This window comes from Alnus glutinosa, chromosome 3, assembly GCF_958979055.1.
Source record: "Alnus glutinosa chromosome 3, dhAlnGlut1.1, whole genome shotgun sequence".
In the NCBI taxonomy this organism is placed as follows: domain Eukaryota; kingdom Viridiplantae; phylum Streptophyta; class Magnoliopsida; order Fagales; family Betulaceae; genus Alnus; species Alnus glutinosa.
This window is the reverse complement of record NC_084888.1, coordinates 37,545,446-37,572,242: the sequence shown is the minus strand read 5'-3', so window position 1 is coordinate 37,572,242 and position 26,797 is coordinate 37,545,446. Positions and strand designations below refer to the sequence as shown.

General features: G+C 35.7%; 2 protein-coding genes and 1 pseudogene across 2 annotated transcripts; all 3 read right to left on the bottom strand.

The window, feature by feature from the left end:
- Window positions 1–135: 135 nt before the first annotated feature.
- On the bottom strand, window positions 136–2,938 carry LOC133863961 (peroxidase P7-like). The gene is made up of 4 exons (XM_062300134.1): window positions 2,653–2,938; window positions 2,333–2,524; window positions 1,023–1,188; window positions 136–839 (listed from the first exon to the last, which is right to left on the bottom strand). Exons 1-4 carry the CDS (start codon window positions 2,872–2,874, stop codon window positions 448–450), a joined length of 972 nt encoding a protein of 323 aa, XP_062156118.1. The 5' UTR covers window positions 2,875–2,938; the 3' UTR covers window positions 136–447.
- Window positions 2,939–9,091: 6,153 nt separating this feature from the next.
- LOC133863439 (putative serine/threonine-protein kinase-like protein CCR3) lies at window positions 9,092–12,937 on the bottom strand (annotated as a pseudogene).
- Window positions 12,938–18,411: 5,474 nt separating this feature from the next.
- Window positions 18,412–21,900, bottom strand: LOC133864918 (protein NRT1/ PTR FAMILY 5.1). The gene is made up of 4 exons (XM_062301362.1): window positions 21,734–21,900; window positions 21,308–21,525; window positions 20,228–20,784; window positions 18,412–19,422 (listed from the first exon to the last, which is right to left on the bottom strand). Exons 1-4 carry the CDS (start codon window positions 21,834–21,836, stop codon window positions 18,540–18,542), a joined length of 1,761 nt encoding a protein of 586 aa, XP_062157346.1. The 5' UTR covers window positions 21,837–21,900; the 3' UTR covers window positions 18,412–18,539.
- Window positions 21,901–26,797: the final 4,897 nt, after the last annotated feature.

Here is a 26,797-nt window from a genome sequence, read left to right as displayed (position 1 = left end):
CGTTAAGCAGTAGTTAAAAAAAAAAAAAAAAAAAACAGAGATGTTGTCTTGGATTTTAGATGTGATATTTTTTATTTTTGGAATTCAATTATAACGAAAATACATGCATGCATAACACGGGTTATAGGCTAAAAATAAAACGAGAAGATTATGGAGGCCAAAAGGCTTTCTCCACATTTATATTGTAAGGAAAAGTAACACATTACGTTTTCAAACATCCCACTTGATCACAATTAAAGTGCACTCATCAAGTGTTTCTTTCTACTAATAATTAACATGGTCATAGCCATGGGGCGGAATCAAAATCAAGGTGGAGGGGAATTTAAAAATTTGAGGGGGCTATGGACTCTCAATACATAGTTCCGCCCCAAATCAAAATCACATAATATATGCTTAAAGCAAAAATGTCAAATAGTTTATTTGCAATCCAAGGATAATAAAAAGCTATTAGTTAATCTTCCTGCAGTTCTTTCTAATCTCTCCATTTGATCCTGTGAGTAGTTTGTTATCTCCCATCTTGATTATTGCAGCCACAAAATCAGAATTGAAGCTACTTTGACCATTGCTATAGCTACGCACTATCGAGTCCGTGGAACCACCATTGAACAATTGTTGGTCAGAGTGGAGAAGTCCCCTCTTTTGGAGGAGGTTCTTGTAGTAGTTATTGTCAAATCTTGTGGAGGTTTGAATGTCAAGAGGTGCCAAATTGTTGTCCCCTGAGCCAGTTGTTCTTGGACACTTTGATCGCCTTGTTTGAGCAAACGAACTATCAATGTTGGTCTCATTGTATATGCGAGCTCTGAAGGTTGTGCACCTTGCTTGTCCAATTGTGTGGGCGCCTAGTTTCACAAAGGCATGGTTTGGATTAGCCAAAATATTTATAAGTGATACTAAAACTTTAAGCGAATAAAAAATGATTAATTTAATAATTTAATTAATATTTTAATACCGGCTCAGAATTTTTTGCAAAAATCCGAGATATAACCATACTTTTAAGATAACAATTAAGAGAGAGATCAAACCGGATAGAGCAACCATATCCCTGGTGGAAAGCCCCGCATTACTAAAGAAAGAGATGAGTTGGTTTAGGTTAGAAGATGGAGGAGGAATGTTGTTATTGGCAGCAGCTTGGCTTGCAGTCCTAGCGTCTCTTCTTCCAAGTTTTACATTCCAATTGGGTCCTCCAAGCTGCAAAATTACAACAAACAAAAAAATTTAGAAAAGGAAAAAAATTGATTAGTAGTTTGGCATCTCAAAAAATTAGAAGAATTGTTTTTAAATATTTCATATTTAATAGAAAAATTCATTATATTGTTATTAAAAATGCCTCATTTTTACTTTTTGCAGCATTCTTAGTAGCCTCACCAAAATAGCTTTTTAGCTAATTTGGTGAGCAATTTGATGAAACCACTAAAAATTCACTCCCAGCAGCCTCACCACTTTAACTAAAAAGTTTTAGTGAGTGAAAATACTAACTAATTTTGATGAGTAATATTCACTCACCAACACTCTCACCAATTTTGTTTCTCATTTCTCTCTCACATGATCAGTACACTTTTTTCATTTTTTCTCTCATCTCTCATCTCTCTCATACGATGATGTCCTTATTTAATTTCATGGACATAAAAATATTATTTAAATGGAATAGTGATAGTGAATAGTTAAAATGGTGAGGTTACCGGGAGAATTTTAAAAATGTGGCTCACCAGAATATAGAAAAGTGATTTTTAGCTACTTTGGTGAGTAAAATTAGATGAAGCTATTAAGAATGCTTAGGCCTCAATTTATATTAAGTCACCCCTTGGCACTCATACTATCAAACAAACAGATAAACCTTAGATAATTGTTTTGGCTTCCTCAGTACATTGGGGTTGCAAAATATATTATCAACAAATCTATTTGTTATACAAAAGAGAAATACTTTTTGCACATACAGTCCTACGTGGCAATATTTTTTTTAAAATAAATAAATAAATATTTAAACAATATGCCACGTACAACTTTATGTACAAAGTCTGTGCAAGAAGTATTAATTCCCTATACAAAAAATATTATTCACAGATACATTTGAATTGGTCTTAATTGGTATCTTTTATCTTTCTTTTAACAGTTTCCTCCTTATCCGTAGGTCATATATATATATATATATATATATATATATATATGACGTGGAATGATCACTTCAAGGCAAAAGTATATCGGTTGACGGGTTGAGTGAGGATGCAAACAATTGATCCTGTGGTATTAATCAGACTAGTTAGAGGTAACCCTCGTGGGTGTCTTTGCCTAGAAATTGCAGGCAATATAAACTAGAAGAACTTGAAAAACTTACAGTGACAACGGAATCTCGAGCAGCAATAGCCAATATATCAGCACATGAAACTACACCAGGACACACTCTCTCTACTGCCGACTTGATATTGTCAATCACATCGAATCCCCTAGCAGAGTTCCGATTTGGAGCTGCATTCTTCTCTCCTTTGAAGTTGGACGTGTCATCAAGGAGAATGGAGCCGTCACATCCCTATATATATATATATATGATCATCAAGTATATATACCTAAGTTATATATAGCACTCCTAAGGATGTTATATAAATATAATAACATGAAGATCAGTTGAGGCCACTTCAATTGGAAAAGAAAATTTACGTTGACAAAGCAGTCGTGGAAAAACAAGCGGAGGAGAGAGGCACCCATACGGGCTTCCTTTGATATTGCAGATTGCACGGTGGATTTCACAGTGGAAAAGAGCTTTGGACATGATTTCGTATAATAATCAGTTGAAACTTGAGCAGTGACGCTACTCCCAGAAAAGAACAAAAAGAAAGCCAAAGTGAGAGTGGCAACGAAAGAAGAAGAGGAAGCAGCCATTGATGTAACGGTAGGTGTTAAGTGTATAAGTGACCAATGGGATTGTTGTGTACTGCGAAGAATATGAAGTGGGATTTATATAAAGAACTTCTCAAGGTGATCAGGCTCGGCAGGTCACCTAACACGTAGACTCTTAGTTGCATGGGGACTTCTACGTGTGGATCTCTCAAAATTAAAGGAAAAATCAAAGACGGAGATAATTAAATGCTGAGAACGCGTTAATTTTGACTTTTTCTGCTTTTGAAAATGTGTAGCAAAGACTTGCGGTGGCCGCCGATAACAATTTGTTTAAGGGTTAATTAAGACTTGGTGCTTGCAACGCTATATTTGTCAAAACAGCTGATCGAGGTCACGTGTATTCGAGAATCTTTACTGTATATTTTGGTTTGAACAAGTAAAACATGCATGGTATAGATCTAAAATAAAATAAAAAATAAGTAAAATCTGGTTTTTCACTCCACCATAATATTTGACTTTTAATTGGTAGTACAACTTTATAAATACCTTTAATTTGTTTGGTAAATTCATTGTACTGGTATCCAACCACGCCGTTTCTATCCTAACTCTTGTGCATGCTCGGAGCTGTCAAATAGCGTTGAAATACGATGCAATATTAATTAGGGTATTGTATTCGGTGTTTTTTTTAGACCATTTATTTTAAATGTGCGTGCATGTTCAAATCGTGATCTAAAAAAAAAAAATAATAATAATAAAAAAAAAACGAAAGAAAGGGTTTGTTATGGTGTGCCGATTGAGAGGTAGCCGAACTACTTTTTTTGGATGTGCATGCATGGTTTGAACACCACAAGAACCCTCAATTTTATTTCTTCCTCTTTTGACTTTGTTAATGTCACAATTTGGTTATTCATTTAAAATAAACTATCCAAAATATATGTGTATATTGCATAAGGCAATATCTCCTAAATATTGCACTAAATCTCAGTCCAAAGTAGAGAAAGATAGAATTTATACATAAGAGCTGCAGGGGAATATTTGTCTTCTTAGGGATCGAGGCAAGCAAGCCACTGATCGATCGATATCATTAACTCGTACTTGGGTACACTTAACACCAACAATTTGATCGAATCTATTGTAATCCCGCAAAGCTAATTCCCTAAAGTACCATCTAAATAAATTCAATCAAATCTTGAAAAGGGCCAAAAATCTAAAAAGGAATCTAATACTAGTAAACAACCTCCAATCAAATTCATTTAAACTAATTAATGGCAGCACAAACTATATATTGTTAATTATCTGTGTTAATTACTTAAATCTATCAATTTCCTTCTAAGGAAGAATACCTTAATTGAGAGAGAAAGAGGCGGCCGACCACTGAGAAACCTGATGCTGATGTCCAGTTAAGCAACAAGTCGTCCCATGAACTGGCCGGTGACAAATGATTAATTATAAATGACTTTATATTCAAGATTTAACCAAATTTTTATTTTTAAAATAAGTGGCCAGATGAGACACCGATGTATACCTGTTAGTAGTCAATATTTGCAACCTTCATTATGCTGTCCACATTTCAATTAGTCAATTAGAGTAGTTGATCAGCAAGAAATCTAATTCTACAGTGCTGTCGTTTAATAAGCATGCAGCATCTTTTTCGTTATGCATCTAATCATGCCGGCCTCCACATCACTTCTAAGCAGTCCGATCGATCGAGTGCAGAGTATTTTGCATTAATCCCGTCAAATATCATACCACGTACAATTTCCTAAAAGTTGAGTAATTTTATTTACTAGACTCATCCGCCATTGAAAAAGCATTTGTTAAAAAAAAAAAATGTCAATTTAGTTTATCAATTTTTTAATTTTTTTTTTACTTTCACCATTATGTTAAGATTTTTCGTTAAATCTTATCAAAATTTTCAAAATATCCATATTTATTTTTTATTTTTTAAAATCAAATATTTAAGCATGAGTATTTTTGTAAATTCTGTTAAATTTTAACTAACACCTAAATCCTTACAATTTTTTTTTCTTAAAAGAATGAGGGTTTTTCAGAAATTTTGTCATCACTCCGTTAAGATTAATTAACATAAAATTTTAACGAACGGTTGAAATTAAAAAAAATTAAAAGAGAGATACACTAAATTGACAATACTTTTTAATGTTTAAAAATATAATTATAAAAGTGATGAAAAATAAAAGTGGCCGGTGGTGAATGAAGTTTTTTTTAAAAAAAAAAAAAAAAGAAAAAGAAAAAAAGAAATTAAAGACATTTTACGTTCATTGAACCGTACCAACTAAGATCCGGTCTGGTTAGTACCGATGGGATTTGGCAAAACAATGTAAATAAAAAAAAATAGAGTCAACCTTCTTCTTTTCACATTTCCTTGTTTCATTGGGCAACGGCCGGTAGAACCCTGCTCCCAGTCGTCTCATGCATTAATTTTAACCACTTATATACAGCCCACATGCATGAGTTAAGTAGGCTGACCATATAGAGAAATGCTATGGGTACCAAATTTTTTACCAAGAGATGGGTACCAAGATGATGTGGAGCTTATTCATTGGATATGATCAAAACAATTAATAAAAAATAATGCTACAGATACCAATGAATAAGCTCCACATCATCTTAGTACCCATCTCTTAGTAAAAGATTTGGTACCTCTAGCATTTCTCGACCATATATACCACGTACACAGAAGGCGACGTTTCTTTTTTTATGAATCAGAAGGCGACGTTTCCTTTTGAAGCTATTCATACTTTTCCACGTACAAAGTCTAAATACACCTAACTCGATCGACGTCTTTAATTACGATTGTGCCCCGTTTAATAACCCCCTCCCCTCCCCTCCCCTTTTTATGTGAAAACCAGTTTTAATGAGTAAAAGTAAAAAGTGATTGATGTGATATAAAGTAGAAATAATTTATATAAAAAAGTAAAAAAAAATTGTATTGTAGTAGGTTTTTTTTATTTAAATAATAATAAAAAATTGTTAATGTGATATAAAAATTAAAAAAAAAAAAGTTAAGAATATTTTAAAGTAAATGTTTTTTTAAGAGATGTGAAAATAAGAGGAGGGGAGGGGAGGGGGTTATTAAACGGGGCCATATATGACAAGAAAATGTGTTCCCTTTGGACGACGTTCACAACTCCTCCGGCCGGCGCCTGTACTGAAAACTGTCGGCCGTGTCTATTCATTGCCATGTGCTTGGAGGGATGCAATTCTCCGAAATTTTGAATCTTAAGTCTTTGCATTGTGACTGATATGTCTTTCGCTCATGAGATTCTTTGTTCCACTAGTTTCTAGCATGAATCAATTACGTGATAATCCCAAAAGCTTAAAAAGGATAAGAAAAGATGAATTTAATTATCAAACAATATTATAGAACTAAGCTAGACAGTACTGTCTTACTTTTAAACAAATTTTGTTAGATTAATTAATTTTTTACATTCCAATTATTTCCTATACATTTTCATGAAAAAGCTTATTCAGAAAAGAATGTCAAATAAATGGCTGAGATATCTTTTTGGCAGGTAAGCTGCTGCAGAAATTTTTGACATGGATGTTGATATTTCCATTTCTTGCTCTTTAATTCTATGTACGTGTGAACAGAATAATGATTGTTTGACACATAGTAAGATGCTTGGCACCTTCATGAACCACATTTTTCAATTTCAGATCGATTAATATATAACTCTACCAATTACACAAGAAGATCATACTAGTTGACCCAATAATTCTCTATAAAATATAATTGAATGATTCTCAGACTACTTTATATTGGCTGGTAACGCCCAAAGTCCTATACTCTTACCAAACTCCCCTAACTTAATTAATAGCGATGCTCTCGTTGATCATGATTCATGACCCACCGAGGGTTACGTTGTATAAAATAGACATCTTAGTAATTTTGATGTCTCAATTAATTATTAGCAATTTAGAAATAGATATATGTTTAGTAATTCAAAAAAAATGCAGTTGACTAATTAAGCGGGGTTGAATGGATCGATATACATTTAAATTTAAAATAGATTTTATGATTAACAACTAATCATAAAACATTGAGAAACTGTCTACATCCTATATATGGCAGAAGAAGCCTTGTAGTAGCAAGACTCTCTTAATTTAGAATAAGAATGTATAATTTTATATATTAGGAGTTTAAGACTAAAATAACATAAATATAATAAGTTATCTTTATTGATAACATTAGAATTGCGATTAGATTAGGATTTCGATCAATGTTATAAATAATATGTTATCATTATTGATAACATTAGAAGTGGTTATTCTAGTTAGTCTTTTACTTATACTTTGCATTGTAAGTGTCTATTTAAAGACACCATAAGTTCTTTAATAAAATTTAAGCAAATATTAATTAATATTATTCAGCTCTAAAGTTGATTTGGAAGGTCTTAAGTTTTCTTGAACTACCCTTATTCTCTCTGTTATGTGCTTGAAAAATTAAGCCCATAACAAAAACTTTGGCCGGCCTATTTAAACGTGTTATCATCGAACATTGACAAAGTACTCAACTAATGTGTGGTTTTTTGTTTTTGTTTTTGTTTTTGTTTTTCGTTTTGTTTTCTGTCACATTGTATATCTTCATTTGCTCATCTCTCAAATGAGATTCAAATTGGGTATGCTTGTTAAAGTTTGTATTTTTGTTTTTTCTATTGTTAAGACAAATTCAATAGCAAATATCTTAAAACATAAAAAATTCATAAAGATAATATATATATATATATATATATATACATATGATCTTAATGTCACATTGAAACACTTTTTTCAAATCAAAAGCCAAAAAAAAAAAACCATCCAAAACATATTAACAAGAGTCATGCTATTTAGTAAACTTTTATATAAATAGGATAATGTAGTAGTAAAAATTAGCCAATAATTTTTATTTTTTGTATTTTTTTTGTTTACAAGTGCTGATAAAAATGTTGATTTTTACTGCTACATCATAAAGTTATATCACAGTTATAACTTGTATGTATAAAAGTTTAGTAAATAACATTATTCCATTTAACAAACATGTCAAGTCTTTCAAGATTTTTGCATACAAGAAGTGAAGTACGTACATCAGTACCAAATTAGTATTCTAGTCTTTAGCTAGAAACAAAGCTATACATGTGGGTATACGAATTTTATCAACAAACCTGTTTGGAATTTTTTGCTCCATTGGAGAAGGATCCTCTCCAAATAGACACATAAAGTGAGCAAGTGACCAAATATTGGGCTGCAGCCACAAGTCTATATCACTTCTCGGACTGTTTGAAGACCTCAAAAAGCATAGCTACGATGAAGGCCCAACTTTCCCAATTGGTGATCGAGCGCAAGTGATCCTTTATCACCTTTTTCTTTTTTCTTTTTTTTTTTTTTTTTTTTTTTTTTTTTTTGTGTGGAAAAGAAACCTTAAATTACCATTAACTAGAACTTTCGGAAGACTCAAAGTCTTTACTTACAGATACTTCAACTAATACCGGGTAGGTACCAACCCAGGCAACAGATACTTTCTGTTTTACAGCCAAACGTGCCAAAGAATGAGCTACACTATTGCCCTCTCTCCCCACAAATTTCACCTCACACTGATGGAATGAATTGAATTATTCCTGAATATAGGCAATAATGGGCTCAACCGTAACTTGCGAAATACTATCCGAGATGATAGCATTCACAACATCCTTACAATCACCCTCCAACTGAAGACATTGGTAGCCCAGCTCTCGACATAAACCAATCCCTTGCCGAGCTGCAAAAGCTTTCGCCACCATCGGATCGATAACATACTGCAAGCGGATTTTGTTCATTTCTTGGACCAAAGGAAAACCCATATAAATTAAATTGATATAGTGCAAAAGTAAAACCTCATGAGTCTAAGTTTGATTTTTTTGTTGATTTTAATACTATATCCTTCAATTCAATGATTATAGAATATTTTTCACTTAAATTGATGAAAATGAAAGATTCATATGCTTGATTTGTTGATTGGGTTCTGACAAAAATGTAGAATTATTTTTTAAGTGGGTCTTTTGATGTATATAAGGCTTGTTCTTGGGCTTTAATAAATTGGACCCAAAACTAGTTGACATGCTTAGCACAATGGATCTTTGAATATTGCGACATAATATAAAAATTGGATGTAATAAAGTATAAAAACTATTTTTTTCATTTAAAAATAATGAAAAATCATTTACAACTTCTATCTTCCTAGTTGTCAATATTCACAAACGATCCTTCTATCTATAACAACTCATTGTTGAGATGAAACTGCTTTACCAAATATGAATTTGGCCAGATCAAATAGTGCTAATGCCACCTCCAAATTGTTCACAATTTCAGCCATGGTTGGCCTCTCCTCCCCTTGGAAATTCACACAGCGCATAGCAGTATCGGCAATCAGCTCCATTGCCTCTCTTTCATTCTGTGCGGGCGGCCCAACCCTGGAGTTCAGGACCTTTACCAATTCTTCAGCCATAATGTTGGCACCGCGAAGTCCACAACAATCGTGGGTCTCCCTTCATCTTCACTGTAGAATGCTTCTTTCTTTCTTGTCAAAAGTTCCAACAGTATTACCCCAACCCCATAAACATCACTCTTTGCTGTTCCAGCTGCTTCCACCAACCAACCCCAATAATCAGATTCCAAGCCTGATACTCTTGCTGTCCAATTCGCATCGAGTAATATGTTAGAGGACTTGATGTCTGTGAATTATGGGTGGGAGTGCTGCATAATTATGAAAATATTCAATTCCTCGAGCAGCATCTAATGCAATATTGATCCTCATATTCCAAGAATTCAAAACACTATTCATCGAAACAAAAAGAATTCAAAACACTGTCACTCTTTCCGACATTTTTCTTATCATGTAAATAATAAAAAAGAGCATCATTCTTCATGTACTCATAAGCCAAGAGCCTTTAATCTCATTCCTCGCTATACCCAACAAGCCTTACCAAGTGTTTGTGATGAAGGCGCGACAAAACTTTCAATTCTAAATGATAAAATGCGCTTTTTGTCTCTTGAAATCTGTTCTTCTTTAGATTTGTATAACCCCTTTTGATCGCCACCTCCCGACAATTTGTTAATTTGTGGCCTCTGTACACAACTCTGAAGGTTCAACGACCAATCTTGTTTGCTAGGGAGAAATAGTCGGTGGCTACTACAAGCTCAGATAGTGGAAATTTCTCGACCCTGTCTGCGTGCTTGGATGAAGTTCCACTCCTCTGGTGACTCATAATTCTCGTGCCCTCGTGCTTAATGGTGGATGATGTGCCATTGTTAGGACTGGCAACTCTAGCGAATGTGGGTAGCACTGAACTGTCCGATATCTTCTTCCCACGACAAACGCGGCCGCTCCACATGCAGTAGAGGCCGATCATGGAAAAAGCAAACGCACCCCATTTGAAACCCAAGGATACTGAAGATGATGGGGGTGAACCTGTTGACCCTAGTGCCACTAGTGGTGGTAATGGTAGTGATGGTGGTGGATGTAGTGCTTGTTGTGGCGGCATTGAAATTTCAGTGATCAAACAAGGTTTGAATATATTCCCCAAACCGGAGCACTAACGCTGAGATTGTGGATATACACCACACTCACAAGTCACAAGAGGAATTGGATTGATTACAAGGCCCTAGAAGAGTTTTGGGAAAGGGAAGTTCAGCCCCTGAACTATAATTTCCCTCACCAGGCCTAGCAGGCCACCCGAGTCCCCAACATATAATTGAAAAATTATCCATCGTTAATCCACAAATAAAATTTGACCTCGACGCAATTGTTCCAAACGAAACTGCTTGTGTCACATTCAATGAACACTCCCCAACACATCACCAATCCAGTCGTTCCTCTAATCACACAACTATGGCTCTACCCAAGCGCCAACTTTGAGAACTCCCAAGCTGAATTTGAAGAAGGAACATTCAACTGCCCATAATTGTTGTCTCCTTTACAAACCACAATTCCTGTAGAGTTGAGTCCGCAAACATGCGAGCCACCCGCTACAATACTCATCATCGACATGTTCCCAAAGTCTCTCTGCGTCTGATTCGCCAGGAGAGTATTGTTTCCCCAACAACGAACCTGATGACTATTCTTCAAAATACCGCAAGAGAACCCAAACCCATATGAAATTGACGCAAACCTGTTAGACCCAGATGGCAATTGAAACATGTCGTTACCTCTCCAGCAATTAATTGAGCCAGTACCAACCACAATGGCGTAGATTTGGTAGTCATTGACTGAAAGGTTTTGTAATGGAACAGTGTTGTCGTTGTAGTAAAAGCTTTGGTTGTGAAGCTATTGTTGGAAAAGCCGATAGTGTCCCAGCAAAGACCAGAACGACCAGCATCAACAACTTTATTCCTCAAAAGACTCAAAAGCTGCTGACATTGTTAAGTAGTGATTGGAAGTTGCAACAAGAATGAATTAGAGACCCGAAGGGGTGTTCTTTCCTTTTGTAAACTTATATCCTGGGGGATATCCATGTAGCTTGTAACACTTCTCAATGGTGTGACCGAGAAGTCCACAGTGAGTGCAAAGGGGACGCTCCTTACGAGGATAGTGTGATTTGGATCCTTGAGGGCATAGTGAGTATGAAGGAGCAGCGTTCGTTACCATCACAGCAGGATTGTGATCCAAAGGAGCAAAGAAAGTGGATGTAATCTCTCTTTATCGTTCTTCTTGAACAATCATTGAGAAAATCTTGTTGATGAATGGTAGTGGATCCATAAGTAAAATTTGTCCTTGGAGATGCGAGAAAGACTCGTTGAGTCCCATTAGAAACTGAAAAGCATATTCACGATGTTGATATTCGTGAATAGTTTGAGAAGTGCCACAAGCACACAATGGCAATGGACGATAATTGTTCAGCTCCTCCCAAAATCCTTTAAAGACAGTGTAATAAGAACTCACCGAATTTGTTCCCTGAGATAAAGTAGAGATTGCCTTTTGCAATTGGAAAATGTAAGGGCCATTCGATTGTGAAAATCTCTCTTTGATGTCATCCCACATCTCATGAGCAGATTCTATGTAAATGATGCTTGCGGATATCTCTTGAGAAACAGAGTTGAGAATCCACAAAAGCACCATGTTGTTGCACCTATTCTAGGCACCGTATTCAGGAGCATCTATAGCCGGTTTCTTCAGGTACCATCGATGAAACCTAATTTGTTCTTGGCTGAAAGAGCCATAGTCATGGATTGTTGCCATGTATGAAAGTTGTTTCCAACCAAAGGTGTTGAAACAAGCAGAGTTCCCGGACTATCTCCATGATGGAGATAGAAAAGGATGGAAAATTCTGCAACCAAAGGTGCAGAATTTGGAGGTGTAGAAGTGTTAACACCATTGTCAAAAGTATCAACAGGAATTGAAGGCATTTTTGAGAAAAAAAAAATGTTGAATTGAAGGCATTTTTGAAAAAAAAAAATGTTGAATTGAAGTAGAAGGATCAAAGACAAATGAAAAAGAAAGTAAAGAATCGAATGAAGAACAATGAGAATTACGCAAGAACAGGGAAGAACGATACCTGCTCTGATATCATAACTGAAACTAGAATGTAGTTGAGAGAAAGTGAGAGAAAACTTGTGGAAAGGATTTCCAATTGTATTGACGTAATGAATAAGATACAAGAGTTTTAGATATTTATACTGCTCAATTACAAGAGAAAAAATCTCATCTAAAATATCAAATCTGTTAATCAAAACTAACTCCAGAAATAGAATGTGCCAGCTCAATTAATCACGTGGTAAACATGCTTGCTTCTTCAATCAAGCACGTGATAAACATGGTAAGCATGCAGCCTAATCTTCATAGATTGTAATACAAACTGTGGCCACCAGAGCTGAGGCTGCAGAGTAAGTTTTGGCTACCGGATATTGAGGAGAAGCTAACGTTGGGACCGACTGTGATGGTTTGGCCACGTCGGTAGCATTGGATGCTTTGTGTGGGTTGCGAGGCTACGATACAGCAGACGGTGGCGGAGGCGGAATTGACAGCAAGGGTGGGGCCGAATCCAAGGGCATAGGCTGAGGGTGCCATGGCAAGGATGAAGAGAGTGATGAGGATGACGGCGACCGTGAAAGAGGAGTACGGTTTCGCCATCTAAAAGAATGGATTTTTACGAAAGCAGCATTGGGTTGTAGACTTGTAGTCTGGTCTGCTTCGTAATAGATATTGAAGAGTATTTTCATTTCCTTGCTTTGAGTGAGAGGAGAAACATTTTATATGCTCCTAACCACCATTCTCCTTTCCGGTCATAGAGAGGAGTTTCTACTGCTCCTCACCGGTATACTCGTCACCACCTTGCACTCGGATTTTGTGATGATCGTTGTTATGGGCTTCGAGAAATTCTTATGCAACAAATCCCGCCTTGCATTAGGATTATGACTGTAATGCCCCATATTTTATTAGACATTTAAAAAAGAGAGAGAGAGAGAGAGTTGAGAGCAGGTATTGAGAGGCAGACAGAGAGATGAGGCTGAGAGATCGAGAGAGAGGTGGAGAAGAAAGGATCCGGTGGATCCGTGAGCTGGAGACCCCTCGGAGGAGGAGGAAAATCCGACCACTCAAAGGTCCAGTTTACCGGTGGGTGGTGTTGCTCGTTGCCGGCAGAGCCAAAGCCGATGATTCCCAGCGGAACCCAGAAACCCGTGACCCGCAACCCACCGGACCCGAGAAAGAAAACCCAGGCGATTCGTGGACCCGTGAGCCGAACCCGACCCTTCTGGAGGTCCGATCCTCCATGTCCGGCGGCCAGAGTTGAAATTCGGCGATCCTAGTAGCGGTTCCGGCGAACCCGTATGTGTGTGAAACCGAGTAACCCGAACCCGTGGCCCGTTGAACCCGATAGGAGACCCGGTTCTCCATGTGCATTTTCCTGCGACTTTTCCGGCGAAATCAGAGTCTATTTTTGATGGGTTCTTGAGAAAATCCCCCAAGGTACATTAATTCTATAATTTTGTGGATTAATTGCTTATTATGGAATTAGGGTTTGATAATTTTGGGGCTTTTCAACCGATTGTATTTAAATAGATTGTGATGTTTTGGAATTGATTTATTGATGTTGGGTATTGTTGGTTGGCTGATTGAGTGTTTGTGGGTGTGTGTCTCGGTTGAGCCGTGTGTGTGTCTTTGTTGTTGGGTCGGCAATGGGTGTATTTTTTGGCATATGTGTGTGATGTTGGATGGGTGTATATGAGTTTTGGGATCGATTATGCTGTGGAGATTTGATGATGAGTATTAGGGCTGGCAATTTTGACACGACCCCAGTGCCCCATAGTCTTCCGACTCTCCCAAATTTGTTCGTATCTGCTAACTCCCCTCGCCAAGTCGCCGGTCGTGGTCTGTCTAGTGTCCTCGTCGAACTCGTTCAAGCTCAGGCCCTGGGGGCCTGGTCTTCGCCTCTTCGGTCCCCACACGGCCACACCTGAGTTCGATCGCACCATGAAGACTCGAAGAGCTTGGAGGTCAACATCTACTGATTCTACTTCAATATTTACAAGAAGCAGGTAAAGTTTTTGATGGTTTTTGCGATCTGAATATCTGATTGTCGATTTGAATCATTTGATTTTGTTTTGATTGCTGAAAGTGAATCATATAGTTGAAATTTGATGTTCTGATTGTGGATTTTGATTTGGTTTTGAGATAATGGCTTGGAATGTTCAAACGGGTCGTGTCAGGTCGTGCCGACCCGATACGACCCATTATATTAAACGGGTTTCACGGGTCGTGTTGGGTGACCCGTGAAATAATCGTGTCGTGTCGTGTTTGGGTCTAGCTTAAACGGGTCGCGGGTCTTAACGGGTCGTGTCGGGTACCCATTTTGCCAGCCCAAATGAGTATTCTGAATTGGTGGTTTTGTGGACTGGATTGTGAGATGGTTGAGAGGCTACTGTTTTTGGGTCTTACCAGCCAGTTAATTGTTCTCTGTTAACAGTGTTTTGATTAGCTAGTTTGTGATGATTTTGGAAGCTAGAATTATTGTAGAATGATTATGTGTTTATGATATTGATGATAAATTATTAATTGGGGGTTTTGGTTGTTAAAGGATTTCGTGTGTGTTTGAGCTGTATTTTAGGGATAATGATTCACGGACGGTTCAATTTTAGGAGCCTTTAATTTCCATTTAACTGATTGTGTGGGCAGTAGCCGTGTGTAGTGTTTTGGGTTGTGACGTTGATAGTTGAATGTGTACTAATTTTGAATATTACCCAGTTGCTTAGTATTTGGATTGATTATTCCGTCTTGACCAAATGGGAAGATTTTAGAAGTTAATTATAGTTGGTGTATGGTTGTGTGAGCGTGATTCTGCTTGGCTGAGATTATTGAGTTATAGTTACCGTTATGATTGTGAGTGATTTTTAGGATGATTTGCCTTGGGTTTGGGATCTAGTTGAATTGGTAGACTTTGTAATCAAAATTGAATCTTATATATTTTAATTTTGGATAGAGATTTTTGTATATAGAATATATATATAGGATAATTTAGTTTAAGTCTTAGAACTGAAATTTCAAAACGCTCCGTTAAGTTTATCATTGTATTTTATTTAGGTAAAAGCTCGACTCTGACGCTAATGCAAGTCCAGGTAAGGGAATACAACACCAAAAAACCCCCAACAAGATTTTATTACAAATCTTTTGAAAAAGTGTTGGAAAATTTTACGGAGCATTTACTTATGTGATTTTTAATGTCAAGCTTTATTACTCATATGTTATTATTCAAGAATATTGTGCATAAACTACAATTATGATTAAGAACATTTTAAAGTATTGGTTTATGCATAATTACAGTTGTGAATAAGAGTATTTCAAAGTTATTACAGTTATGATTAAGAGCATTATAAAGTTATGATTTATGCATAATTATAGTTATGATCAAGAGCACTTCAAAGTTATGGATATTGTATACTTACAGTTATGAATAAGAGCATTTCAAAGCTATGATTATAGAGCATTCCAAAGTTTATGATTTATACATGAATACGGTTTTGAATGAAAAGAGGATCTAAAATTTAAATTCTGCACATGACTATAGTTATGAAAGCGGCTCATACAGTTTTAAAGTAAAGTGTACAGTTATAGCAGAGCCTACAGAATTACAGAAAAACGTTCATGTGCAGTAATTGTTTAACCCTGAGGCATTATTACAGTTATGATCGGTACCATATAGGGTAGCAAGGCAAGCATACCGAAAGACGGTGTGTGCTGCCGGCCGGGGTTGGCCTTCACCTAGGGAAGATCTCCAACCCGACGACTCTCCCCTGTGACGACAGGCTGAGTCCATAGGTCCTTGGGACAAAAGCCAACATGCTCCGCTCACGGGTAATAGCGGTGTAGAATCTATTAAGGGTTAAACCACAGTTATAGTTTTAAAGAGAAAATAAATAGAAAGAATTTACTGGATCATTATAAATTTCTTATGCCATTACTCATATTCCTCATTCACTTACTCATAAATTCTGTTTAATTGATCATTTTGTTATTTTGCATAAACTGTCATTATGCATGACTAAAGATTATGGCATGAAGATTTTATAGCATGTTTTATTTATCTGGTGTTGTAATTTCCTTATTGAGTTGTCGAACTCACCCATTTTTCCCCCAAATCTTTTCAGATGACCCAGTAAGACGATGTCATTTCTTAGTATTGGCGTAGATCACTAAGAGTAATAGATCATTGTGGACCGACCAAATCTTTACTTTGTATAGTATGCTCTTTTTGAAATTTATGGCATTGTAAGGAATTATTAATAGACAAAAATAAGAAAATAGAAAGTTATAATTTATATGTTGTAAATGCACGCTTCCATTTAAATGTTTTCAACACTGAAGTTCGCGTTTCCCTTATATCCTAAAACGGGAGCGTGACAATGACTTGGGGTCCATAAGTGCCCAGAGGCTTGCCACCACGTGCCCCACTAAAACTCCCAAAAAGAAAAAGAAAAATTACAATCAAATATTACATTTTCCTTTTTGTTTTAAGAATATTACAAATTTATTGAGTTCATGAGGAATATTGTAACTTTTTTTACAAGTTTCTTGTAAATTAATGTGTCAATCCATATAGCACTTGTCACATCGGTTAGTAAAATATAAATTGTTTATTCATATGATATTTAGTACTATGTTTAAAAATTAACGTGACAATTTATGTAGTATTTATTATGTGATCAGTCATTAAAATGTGAGTTTTCATGTAATAGTCTACGTGGTACTTATTTCTTTAACCTGTATGTTACAAAAATTTAAAAAATATTATAATAAAAATTATAATACTCCAAGCATTTTGTAAATTATAATATATAAAATGTAATTTCCACATAAATGTGTATGGGATTTTTGAGATTTATTTGCATTTACAAATATCAAAGCAAAATTTCTATAAATGTGGACAATCACGTCACATATAGCAGTTTACGTGATACCTATTTTTATAAAATATAACTGCGACATGAATTTATAAAAAAGAATATAATAAAATTACAATATTCCAAGCATTTTTCAAATCCATTATTGTCTTCTGGTATATCTTTGACACCTAACTCCTTATCAAGGTTCAATTGATGACGATGTTAATTACGACCATGCCAAACCCTCCTATTTGAGCGGAATATGATCTTCATATCAAATAAAATTGATAGTATTTATTTCTTAGTTAAGATTTAAAATTAGTGCATCTAATATTAATGGTGTATATGAAGTTGATATTGATATATATTTAAAAAAAAATTAAATAATATAAAATTATGTAAACAGTGAAGAACAACCAAGAAACAATAATTCAAAAGCAATCACAGCCGTTATTTCCTAAACAATTTTTATGCCCCCATGTTAAGCATTAATCCGAGCTAAATTTCTCCCAAAATTCTCTCCTTCATTCAAAAGTTTGATCAAGAAGACATCGCCTAATCGTTTGGCAATAATCTTTATTACAAGTATAATTTTAGGAACTGGTTCTTGTGACCAAATATTGGGCCGAGGCCACTAGTTCATCTTCTCGGGCCTCTGAAAAGGCCTTAGAAGCATAGCTAGGTCGTCTTGCTTATATATATATATATATATATATATATGGTAGTAATACTTCACACACACACAAAGGTCTAAACAAAATTAGAGTACTCGAGAAAAATACAACTAAATAATTAGAAATGGGCTAAAAATTTGCCTGATCCAATATATCTTTAAATTAAAAACCAAGAAAAGGGCGATTTTTTTAAGCAGGCCAATATGCAGCCATTTCTACTATATGTAAAGACTATATATATGAAGTCTTAGGTACAATTTTTACCCTGATCTACATTCTACACACGAAAAAATATTAGAGAAAAAAAGAAAGAAAAAAAAAAGAGATTATATGAATTCAGTTTTTACTATTCATACACTGACATAGGCACACAAATACGAATTCGTTTGACATATTCTGTTAAATCATCGCTTATTTTAAAAAATTATAAAGTCAAACTTCTAATTTAATACCACTATTTAGCTACCATATTAAATTACCGATTATTTTAATTAATATTCTAGTACATTCAAACCAATTTCTCTCCCCATAGAAATAAGGACTTGTTCTGATATTTGGACAATTGAAATTTTATTGATTAATTTACAACGTCTACAATGAAAAAAGAAAAAGAAAAAGAAGAAGAAGCTGAAAACCACACAAATCGTTTATTCAATTGTGGTCCTGCTAATTAACGGCCTTTTATACTTGTAAGCTTAGAGGAGACGTGTCTAAGGCTTTGGCCTCCAATATTTGAAGACGACCCTCCTTGGCTTCTATGATCTCCTGCTTGTAAATATATTTACTTGATGCCCACAAAAAGGCTCCAAGGTTAAGGATAGAGATGACCAAAAGGAAGCCATAGTAGTAATCCAAGTGGGAGTCATTCAAATTATCGCCTATCCAGCTCTTCCCTCCATCCCTTCCTGTAATTTTATCCACCATTGTCACCAGAAAGCTGTTCAAGAAGTTGCCCACGCCAATCCCACTTGTGAAGAACGTTGTCCCAAGACTCTGCATGTCTTCTGGAGACTGATCATAGAAGAATTCCAGCAACCCAATTGCATTGAACACGTCGGCGATGCCCAAGAGAATATATTGAGGCAATAGCCAAAATATGCTCATGGGGACGATTTCCTTAGGATCTACTATATGGTTCAATCTTATGACATGCATCCGCCTGGCTTCCACAGCATAAGCAACTCCGATCGCCATGACTTGGATGACAAATCCAACGCCGAGCCTTTGAAGCAGCGTGATTCCTCTAAAGTTTCCAGTTCTGCGACGCATGAAGGGCACGAAGTAGCGGTCATACATAGGGACGGAGAGGAGCATGGAGAGAGTCACGAAGCTCCCTAGTGAGGCTGCTGGAATCCGGAAGGTTGGGCTTAGGCTTCGGTCCAAGGTGGTGCCTTGTTTGACAAAAAGAGTGTTGATTTGTGCCCAAATAGTGCTGGGAATTAGCGTTACAAGCCATATCAGGATCATTCCCAACACCAGCTTGGCTCCTTCTACCTGAGTCACTGTGCATGGTGGCACTGACGCATCCATGCTACCATCTTTTATTGCAGCCCTGTCCAGGAACCTGGGAAATAATTGAAAGTTGCCTTCATATCTAGTCTTATCATTTGTCTCATTTTCTTTTACGAGTCAAATGGAAATGATATTGTAATTCATATATGTTTTTTTCAAATGCTGTTAATAGTTGTAAAGGTTCCCACCATTCACCAATAGTTGTGTTTCATGTGCAATTTGTTTGAATTCGAGGCAATGGTGGGGGCATGCACTCAGGCGCTGCCATCCCACGATGAGGCATCCTCCATGCATCAGAAACAACTTGACTGAAAGATTGTGACCATTCACTAAAGAGGTGCGAAGGGAGAGAATTTTCGAAATAATTATTTGTATTTTCCTTGGAATTGTAGATTTCCTGGTTATGCACTTGAAATGGGAGGCCCCCCCGGCACCTGTCTTGGCACCAACGCTTTAAAGGATTCTGGGGTAGTTCTGTGGTCTAATTGACCATGGCGTTGGTTCCATCTCATAATTATTTATCAGGTTGGCAAAGGTACTCTTTTTTTTTTTTTTGGTTGTTGTGTGTGTGCGCCTGTGCATTAATTGGAGAGAGTAGATGTCAATTTTTTACTTGACTTGCGAATCTAATATGAATTTAATACAAAATTAAATGGTTTGATAAGAGTAAATCTGACACGACAACACGAACCATCACCCCTAAGGGGAGCTAGCTAGGTTGGGTAACTAAGAGTGCCCTTACTTGCACGTTAAAAATTCAGAGCATTCATGATGCCCCATATATCCATGCAATTAAAAGCAAGTTCTACAATCTTAAAAGCAAAACAGAAGCAGCAAAAATTTACAGATCAGCTCACCTGAAAATAGGGGTGTGATGGACCTGTCTCTTGCCGCTACTGCTGTAATACTGGAGGTCAAACTCATAAAGCTGTGAGGTGCTGTTTGGTAGTTGAAGCTTCCTATTTTTGAAGGCAGTGATAGGGACTCGAATCATTTCCCTTGCAGGGCTTTTGCTCTTCCGAACTTTGTGCCTGTAGAATGGGGTTCCTATGTAGAAAACGAATATGGAGAAGAGAAGCCCAGCTGTCGGGATACCGTAGCCTAAACCCCATCCCAAATTCTCTTGAATGTAAACAAGGCCAATGGTGGCAACTAAAGCACCCAAGAAAGAGCTGAACATCCACCAGTTGAAGAATGAAACCTTGAGCTCTTTCTCATGGGGGTTGTAATCATCAAACTGGTCTGCCCCAAAGGTGGATATATTGGGTTTTGTTCCACCCGACCCGATTGCTATTGTGTAGAGGGATAAGTAGAAGAAGGAAATTTGTGAAGCAGAGGCCTTGATGCAGACTCCATTTGTACATGATGGCTTCAGGCTTTTGAGTGAAACTACTGTTGTTAGAAGCACCATTCCCTGTTGAGATACACTACATTATGAGTTTATTTCTATAACAAATTAATAGCATTGGAATATCCAATCAGCAATTCAATCTCAGTCTGTGCTTCTGCTGATGAAGACAAACTTTTTTTTTTTTCCGGATGAATAATGAAGACAAAATTTAGGTTCCTATCAATCAGTTAAAGTTCATTTTCCATCAATTTAAGCATTTAAACAGAATAATTTCTCAATATTTAGTGTAAATTGATGGGATAACTACTCCTCGATCTGTGGGCCTAGCATGCATGAACCATAAGCTTCAATTCTGGAGTACTGCTACAAACTTATATATCATGCAGGTGGCCAATCAACCAAACTAGCATTTTTGTGGTCCCACGAACAAAATTAATGAAAGTTATTGGCCTTCGAGAGATTAGGTAAATTAACCTAAAATACCGTCAGAATATGTGGGCATTTTGGTTGGAAGATGAAGATAGTGAATATAAACTAATATATCTAGATCGAATCTAAGTTCTTAATTGGATAAATCATCATTTACCATGACGTATATGAGGGATGAGACAGTGAAAGTCCAAAACCGACCAATGTAAGAATCTGCTATGTAAGCACCAAGAATTGGTGTAATCCACACTGATCCTGACCAGTTATTCACATTCCTTACTGATGAAACTGTGTCTTGATGAAGTTGGGTTGTCAAGTAATTCACTAAGTTTGACTGTACTCCATAAAAGGCCATCCTCTCAAATGCTTCATAGCCTGTGTAAGATTCAACAAAACGAAGCATAATCCATATCATCATAAAGCATCACATGAATTAGTACTGTAACAAACTTGTGTAAACAATCTGGTAAATTAAGTACATTAATATTGCCGGAAACCTGTTTAATTTCCAGCAGAAGTTTATGTATGCATGCCTAAGGACAAAAAGAAGCAAATTAAAAGAGAAAAGAAACAAAATGATTACCAACAAGGAAAGCACAGGCTTTCCATTTCCCAGTTTTTGATGCACGTATGGGGCGGCCATGAAGATCGACAGTTCCATCTTGGGTGTAACCTTTGGCTTCCATTAGAGATATATTTTGAAGTTTGAAGGAAGTGGGCGAAGTAAGTGAAAGAGAAAGAGTAGTTAGGGTAGTGGAGGCGGTGTCCTTATATATAGTTATAAAAAGGAAAAGCTGTCACAAAATCAATCTGTGCTTATATTAATAAAGGTTTATTAATCTTCCCTTGCTTAATTTAAGATAAGAAACCCAATCAAGTTAATACTAATTAGTAGTTACTGTCCACTGCTCTTAATAAGAGTACTTACTTGAATATGTACAGATCGAATTAAATGCTCTTTGTTGTAAGGGATCAGATTCAAAATTAGTTAGGATTACAGATTCTGACCGATTTAATTAAATAGATAAAATTAAAGTTAATCTATATGATATTATAATACTCATATGCGTCGATACAAGGAAAAATCGACACGCAAACATAAAGTGACCCCCTAATTTAATTACATATCAAACATGCATCAGTAGCTTTTTGACCTTTTTATGAATATATAAACAGTACTATCACTACTCGATGGTTTTACGACTACCTTTAAAACGTTATCTGCACAAAAAGTTTTGTTCTTCTTGGTGGAATAAATTTGATGTTGTTCTTCTAAAAAAAGGTATCCGAGAAACAAATTGCAACTGCATACTTGTGGTCAAATTAGAGGAACAAGAGAGGCTTTCTTTTTCTTCTGTTCTTTTTTGGGCCAATCACCTGCCATATCAACCAGCTTATAATAAACATTTTTTTCACAAGTGTTTTTGTTTCTATATATATATATAATTATCTGTGAAGAGAAAACATTAATCTGACCACAATATTAACCGCTACATTAGTTAAGACTTAAGAGGAAAAACAAATCAAAACAAAAAGAGAGGCACTAGCTCTCTCTATCATCATTGGCAACTTGCAAAAGTTCCCTATTGGTTAGAAAAACCTGTCTTTTCGGACGGTCTTTTCTTGCAAAAATCATATGCAATGGGCTTGTTCGGCAAAGGATTCACTTATCCTAAAAATAACTAACTTTAAAATATTCTAATTTTATATCACATCAATAACTTTTTATTATTATTTAAATAAAAAAATTCACTACAATATAAATTTTTTTTCTTTTTTCTATACAAATTCTTTTTACTTTATATCACATCTATTAATTTTAACTCCCACTACCAATTCCCCTTCCCTTACCAAACAAGCCCTTAACCCCTATAAATATAATATCTTCACAAAAGCTCTAGACGATTCGATCTATAAATCTGGAAAGTAAAGGTCAAGAAAAAGTTTTTCTCTTCTTTTTTTGGGTCGGTAAATATAATAATACATCGGCCCTCTCAACTATCAATTATTTTTATAAAATTTTACGAAGCAACGTGTGTAATACTTAGACCATCAAATTATCAATCATGTTAATATATATATATATATAATTACTAAACGTCCACCAATCATGTTTACCTCACTAATGTGGCCAAATTGGCTCGGCCGAGTCGGCTAGGCTACAGTTGTATTAGGAACCCACTTGCACCGACCGCACTATCGCTTGTTGCCGCCTTTGTACTTTTGCTGGCCCAACATAACCAAGAAAGAATGCCCGGCCGGCCCCGTCCTCAGAGTTGAACATCAGCTAAATTTTAAAATATATATATATATATATAATTACTAAACTTTCTCAAATAATTGCCGGTAGATTAGCAACAATTTGTACAAAAATATTTGAAGCCACCAGTACGTATAGTAGCACTATCTTCAAACGAAGAATGCTAGAGTTTTTTTTAGTGTGTTTTTAGTGTCCGTCTAGAATGACATAAATGTAATAAAAAAAAATTACATGTATGTCTTTCTAGATGATATGGATGTAATTTTATAATTTTTTTAATTACATTTACGTCCTTTCAGATGGATATAAGAAGAACACTAGAAGAAGTTCTAGCATTTCTCATCTTCAAATATCTTGGGGCTTAATTAGTATTCTCTAATTAATGAGCCGCGAATGTGGATGTATAGGTGAGTACTGGTTAGATGTTGCGTTATATTATTAATTAAATAATTATATTTTTTATTAAGTTAAAATTTTGAAATAAATAATGATTTAAGTAAATGTATCAATTAAATATTTTCTGTGTTGTGAGGCGCAGGAGAGTGTTAGGATATCAATTAAATGATAAGAGTTCGTTTGATTCTGCTATTTTACAGACTAAAAGTGTGTTTTTAAACAAAATTTCGAAAAATGTCTTACTGAGAGTGCTTTTTAAAAAATGGGTGTAAAAACGTGAAAAAAAAAAAATTACATTTTCAAATCACAGACAATGTGATGCATTTTAAAAACCACGCGATTTTAAAGGTCAAACTGAAATTTTTCCAAAAGTTTAACTGTTCTTTTAAAATCTCTTTTTCGATCAAATCGCATATTTTGAAAACGATATGTTTTAAATTGCATGTTTTGAGACCACAAAACCTCTAAATTAATTATTTCTTATCAACTTATAAAGAGACGCAGAACAGCCGCACAAGCATAGGAGATGTGGTTCTTTTATTCTCATTTTACCCGCAATGTATTGAGTCCCAATATATACCAAAAACTGTGTAGGCACTATATGTTGAGTTTATCAATTAACCGAGTGTTTGTTTATTTTATTGGCTACATTCTGTCTACAAAAACACTGTCTTATTAGGGACACTGTAATTCAAGAAGACTTTTAAAATATTATTGCACGATTATTCATCAAGAAAGTAAATGGCTGAATAAGGAAAAATCTGCAGTATGCCAGTATTTATCAAGAAAGGCAAGTGCTTGTTGAAGAAAGAATCTCTGAAGATTTTTCAGAATCAGCAAAATCGATTTCCTTGCAGACCGTCAGGATAACCAGAAGCAGCGACCTGACGCAAGTCACAGAAAGTCAGTGTTCGATACTTGTCCGGACCGCCCATTAGACGTGAACCACAGAGAACTCCTGTTCGCAACCTGTCCGGACGGCCTAGCAGACGCAAACCACCGAGAGTACCCGTTTGCAAGGTTGTCTGGACGCAAAAGTGAAAACTGCGGACGAAGAAGATTTTCCCTCCAACTGTTCGGACACTAGGTCAAGCCATCCGGACGCCCTTCAGCAAAACATAGGATTTGCTGTTGCCCGTCCGGATGCTGTTGAGTAGAAATTCAAATTTGAGCAGAATTAAGATTTATGAATCCAGTGTGCTAAGAGAAGGTTTATTAGGCATAAAAGTTATATCTATCTATCTTAGAATTTATTTTGTGTTGTAACCGTTCAACCGTTTGAAGTCTAACTAGAGAGGAGCTCTAGTTAAGGGATCGATTGAAGAAACTATATAGATGGGTCTGGTATAGATGCGTTCAAGCATAGGTACTTGTTAGAGTTCAAGGTATGACAACTTCAAAGGTATTGTGAGTACGAATGTCTTGTAACTAGTTATTTCTTCTGATAGTTGATTTTCTGAATTTGGCTGCTACGGAGTGATTTTTCTCTTATTTGGTGCAAAGAGTACTTTCTACTTCGTAACCAAATATCCATGTCTATCTTTTTATTGCTTTACATATTTGGTTGCATGCTTAGTTGTAATTAATATTAGGAGTCTAATTTTATTTTCATTGAGTTCCGGAAGTTGTAATGTGCCAAAATGAAAAAAAAAAAAAAAAAAAAAAAAAAAAAAAAAAAAAAAAAAAAAAAAAAAAAAACCTTATGGCATTAATGGCAAGTTTAGAATGGTACATCTATGGGCATCAATGTGCTTTAAGTAGTGTTACAAAATTCAGAAGGAAATTTAGGTGGCAGATTATTGCACTACGTAAAGGACTATCATATACAGTCCTTGATCGATCGATCGAGGATACTTTCCGCGCGATGGGGGGAATTTTGTGCATAGGTTGGACTTTAGAGGTATCTCGGAGAGATGGAAACATGTGGTTGTGGAGGCACTTGGTGCTCAAGTTGGTGATAGAAACCCGGCCGACTTTTGCTATTTAATAATTCATGGCATCTGCTAAAAGACACTTTGAATGGTCATATTAATATATGAGGCTGCATATTCTGCCCCATTTGGTACGATGGTCTTTGCTTCATTCAAAGCCTAGCTCATGCCAGAACTTGCTTTCGTTAATTTAATTTAATTCAGATTAATTACAACTAAAAATTCCAAAAGTTATATTTAATTTTCTTGTAGAATTTCGATATCATGGATTGATTTGAAATAATTAATTAAGAGAAGAACAAATTCATACTCGAGAACGAAATTTCGAATGCCATTTTCCCTTATTTTTCTACTATATATACATAAGACATATATTATTTCCCTTTGAATCTTTAGGTTGAATTTTTGACCCTTAATTTAAATAGGAAGGCAAATGGACCACAGTCAGAACCAATTGCCTAAAGCCCTAGCTAGGGCACCCTAGACATGGACGAATCATCCTCGGTTTGAATGTACGTGGGACGATACTGATCCTTTTCGAATCTTCAGTGAAATAGAATCCATGTGCTCGATCAAATGCCAATGTCATCAAGGTGCAGGTCCATCCTTGCTTTAATTTGTACGTGGGCATAAAGTTACAGCTAGCTTTCCTGGCCTATCATGGCCCAAAACAACACCATGACGATGATGAAGGTTTAATTTAATTATATATATGGTCAAATATAATCTTGGACCATAACATAATTTTCTTTTAACTTCCACCTTTACATATATAATAAGATTCTCTTCATTAATTTTATGATCATAATTTAATATTGTTGTCTCTAATAGTGTACATCTACATGATGTCATACGATAAATATGTTCATAATTAAATTTAATAACATTAAATCTTTACCAAGAAAGATTTTTAATCCGACTTTTCATTCTTTTAAGTATTTTGAATTTTTCATTTTACTTCTTTTGTTCAAATTAAAGTATCGTCAACATTTTTGCCACGTTCTGTCATCCCTGTGCCCCGGCAAGGGAGGGGCTGATCATATTTGGACAAAAACAGCCT

Excerpts from the sequence above, each read along its gene's own strand:
- LOC133863961 (XM_062300134.1), bottom strand. The coding sequence starts at position 2,874 with ATGGCTGCTTCCTCTTCTTCTTTCGTTGCCACTCTCACTTTGGCTTTC. Across the intron at positions 2,525-2,652 it reads TCCACGACTGCTTTGTCAAC|GGATGTGACGGCTCCATTCT; the intron begins GTAAATTTTCTT and ends ATATATATATAG. Across the intron at positions 1,189-2,332 it reads CTCGAGATTCCGTTGTCACT|CTTGGAGGACCCAATTGGAA; the intron begins GTAAGTTTTTCA and ends GTAATTTTGCAG.
- LOC133864918 (XM_062301362.1), bottom strand. The coding sequence starts at position 21,836 with ATGGAAGCCAAAGGTTACACCCAAGATGGAACTGTCGATCTTCATGGC. Across the intron at positions 20,785-21,307 it reads CATCCCTCATATACGTCATG|GGAATGGTGCTTCTAACAAC; the intron begins GTAAATGATGAT and ends GTATCTCAACAG. Across the intron at positions 19,423-20,227 it reads CATCACACCCCTATTTTCAG|GTTCCTGGACAGGGCTGCAA; the intron begins GTGAGCTGATCT and ends ATTATTTCCCAG.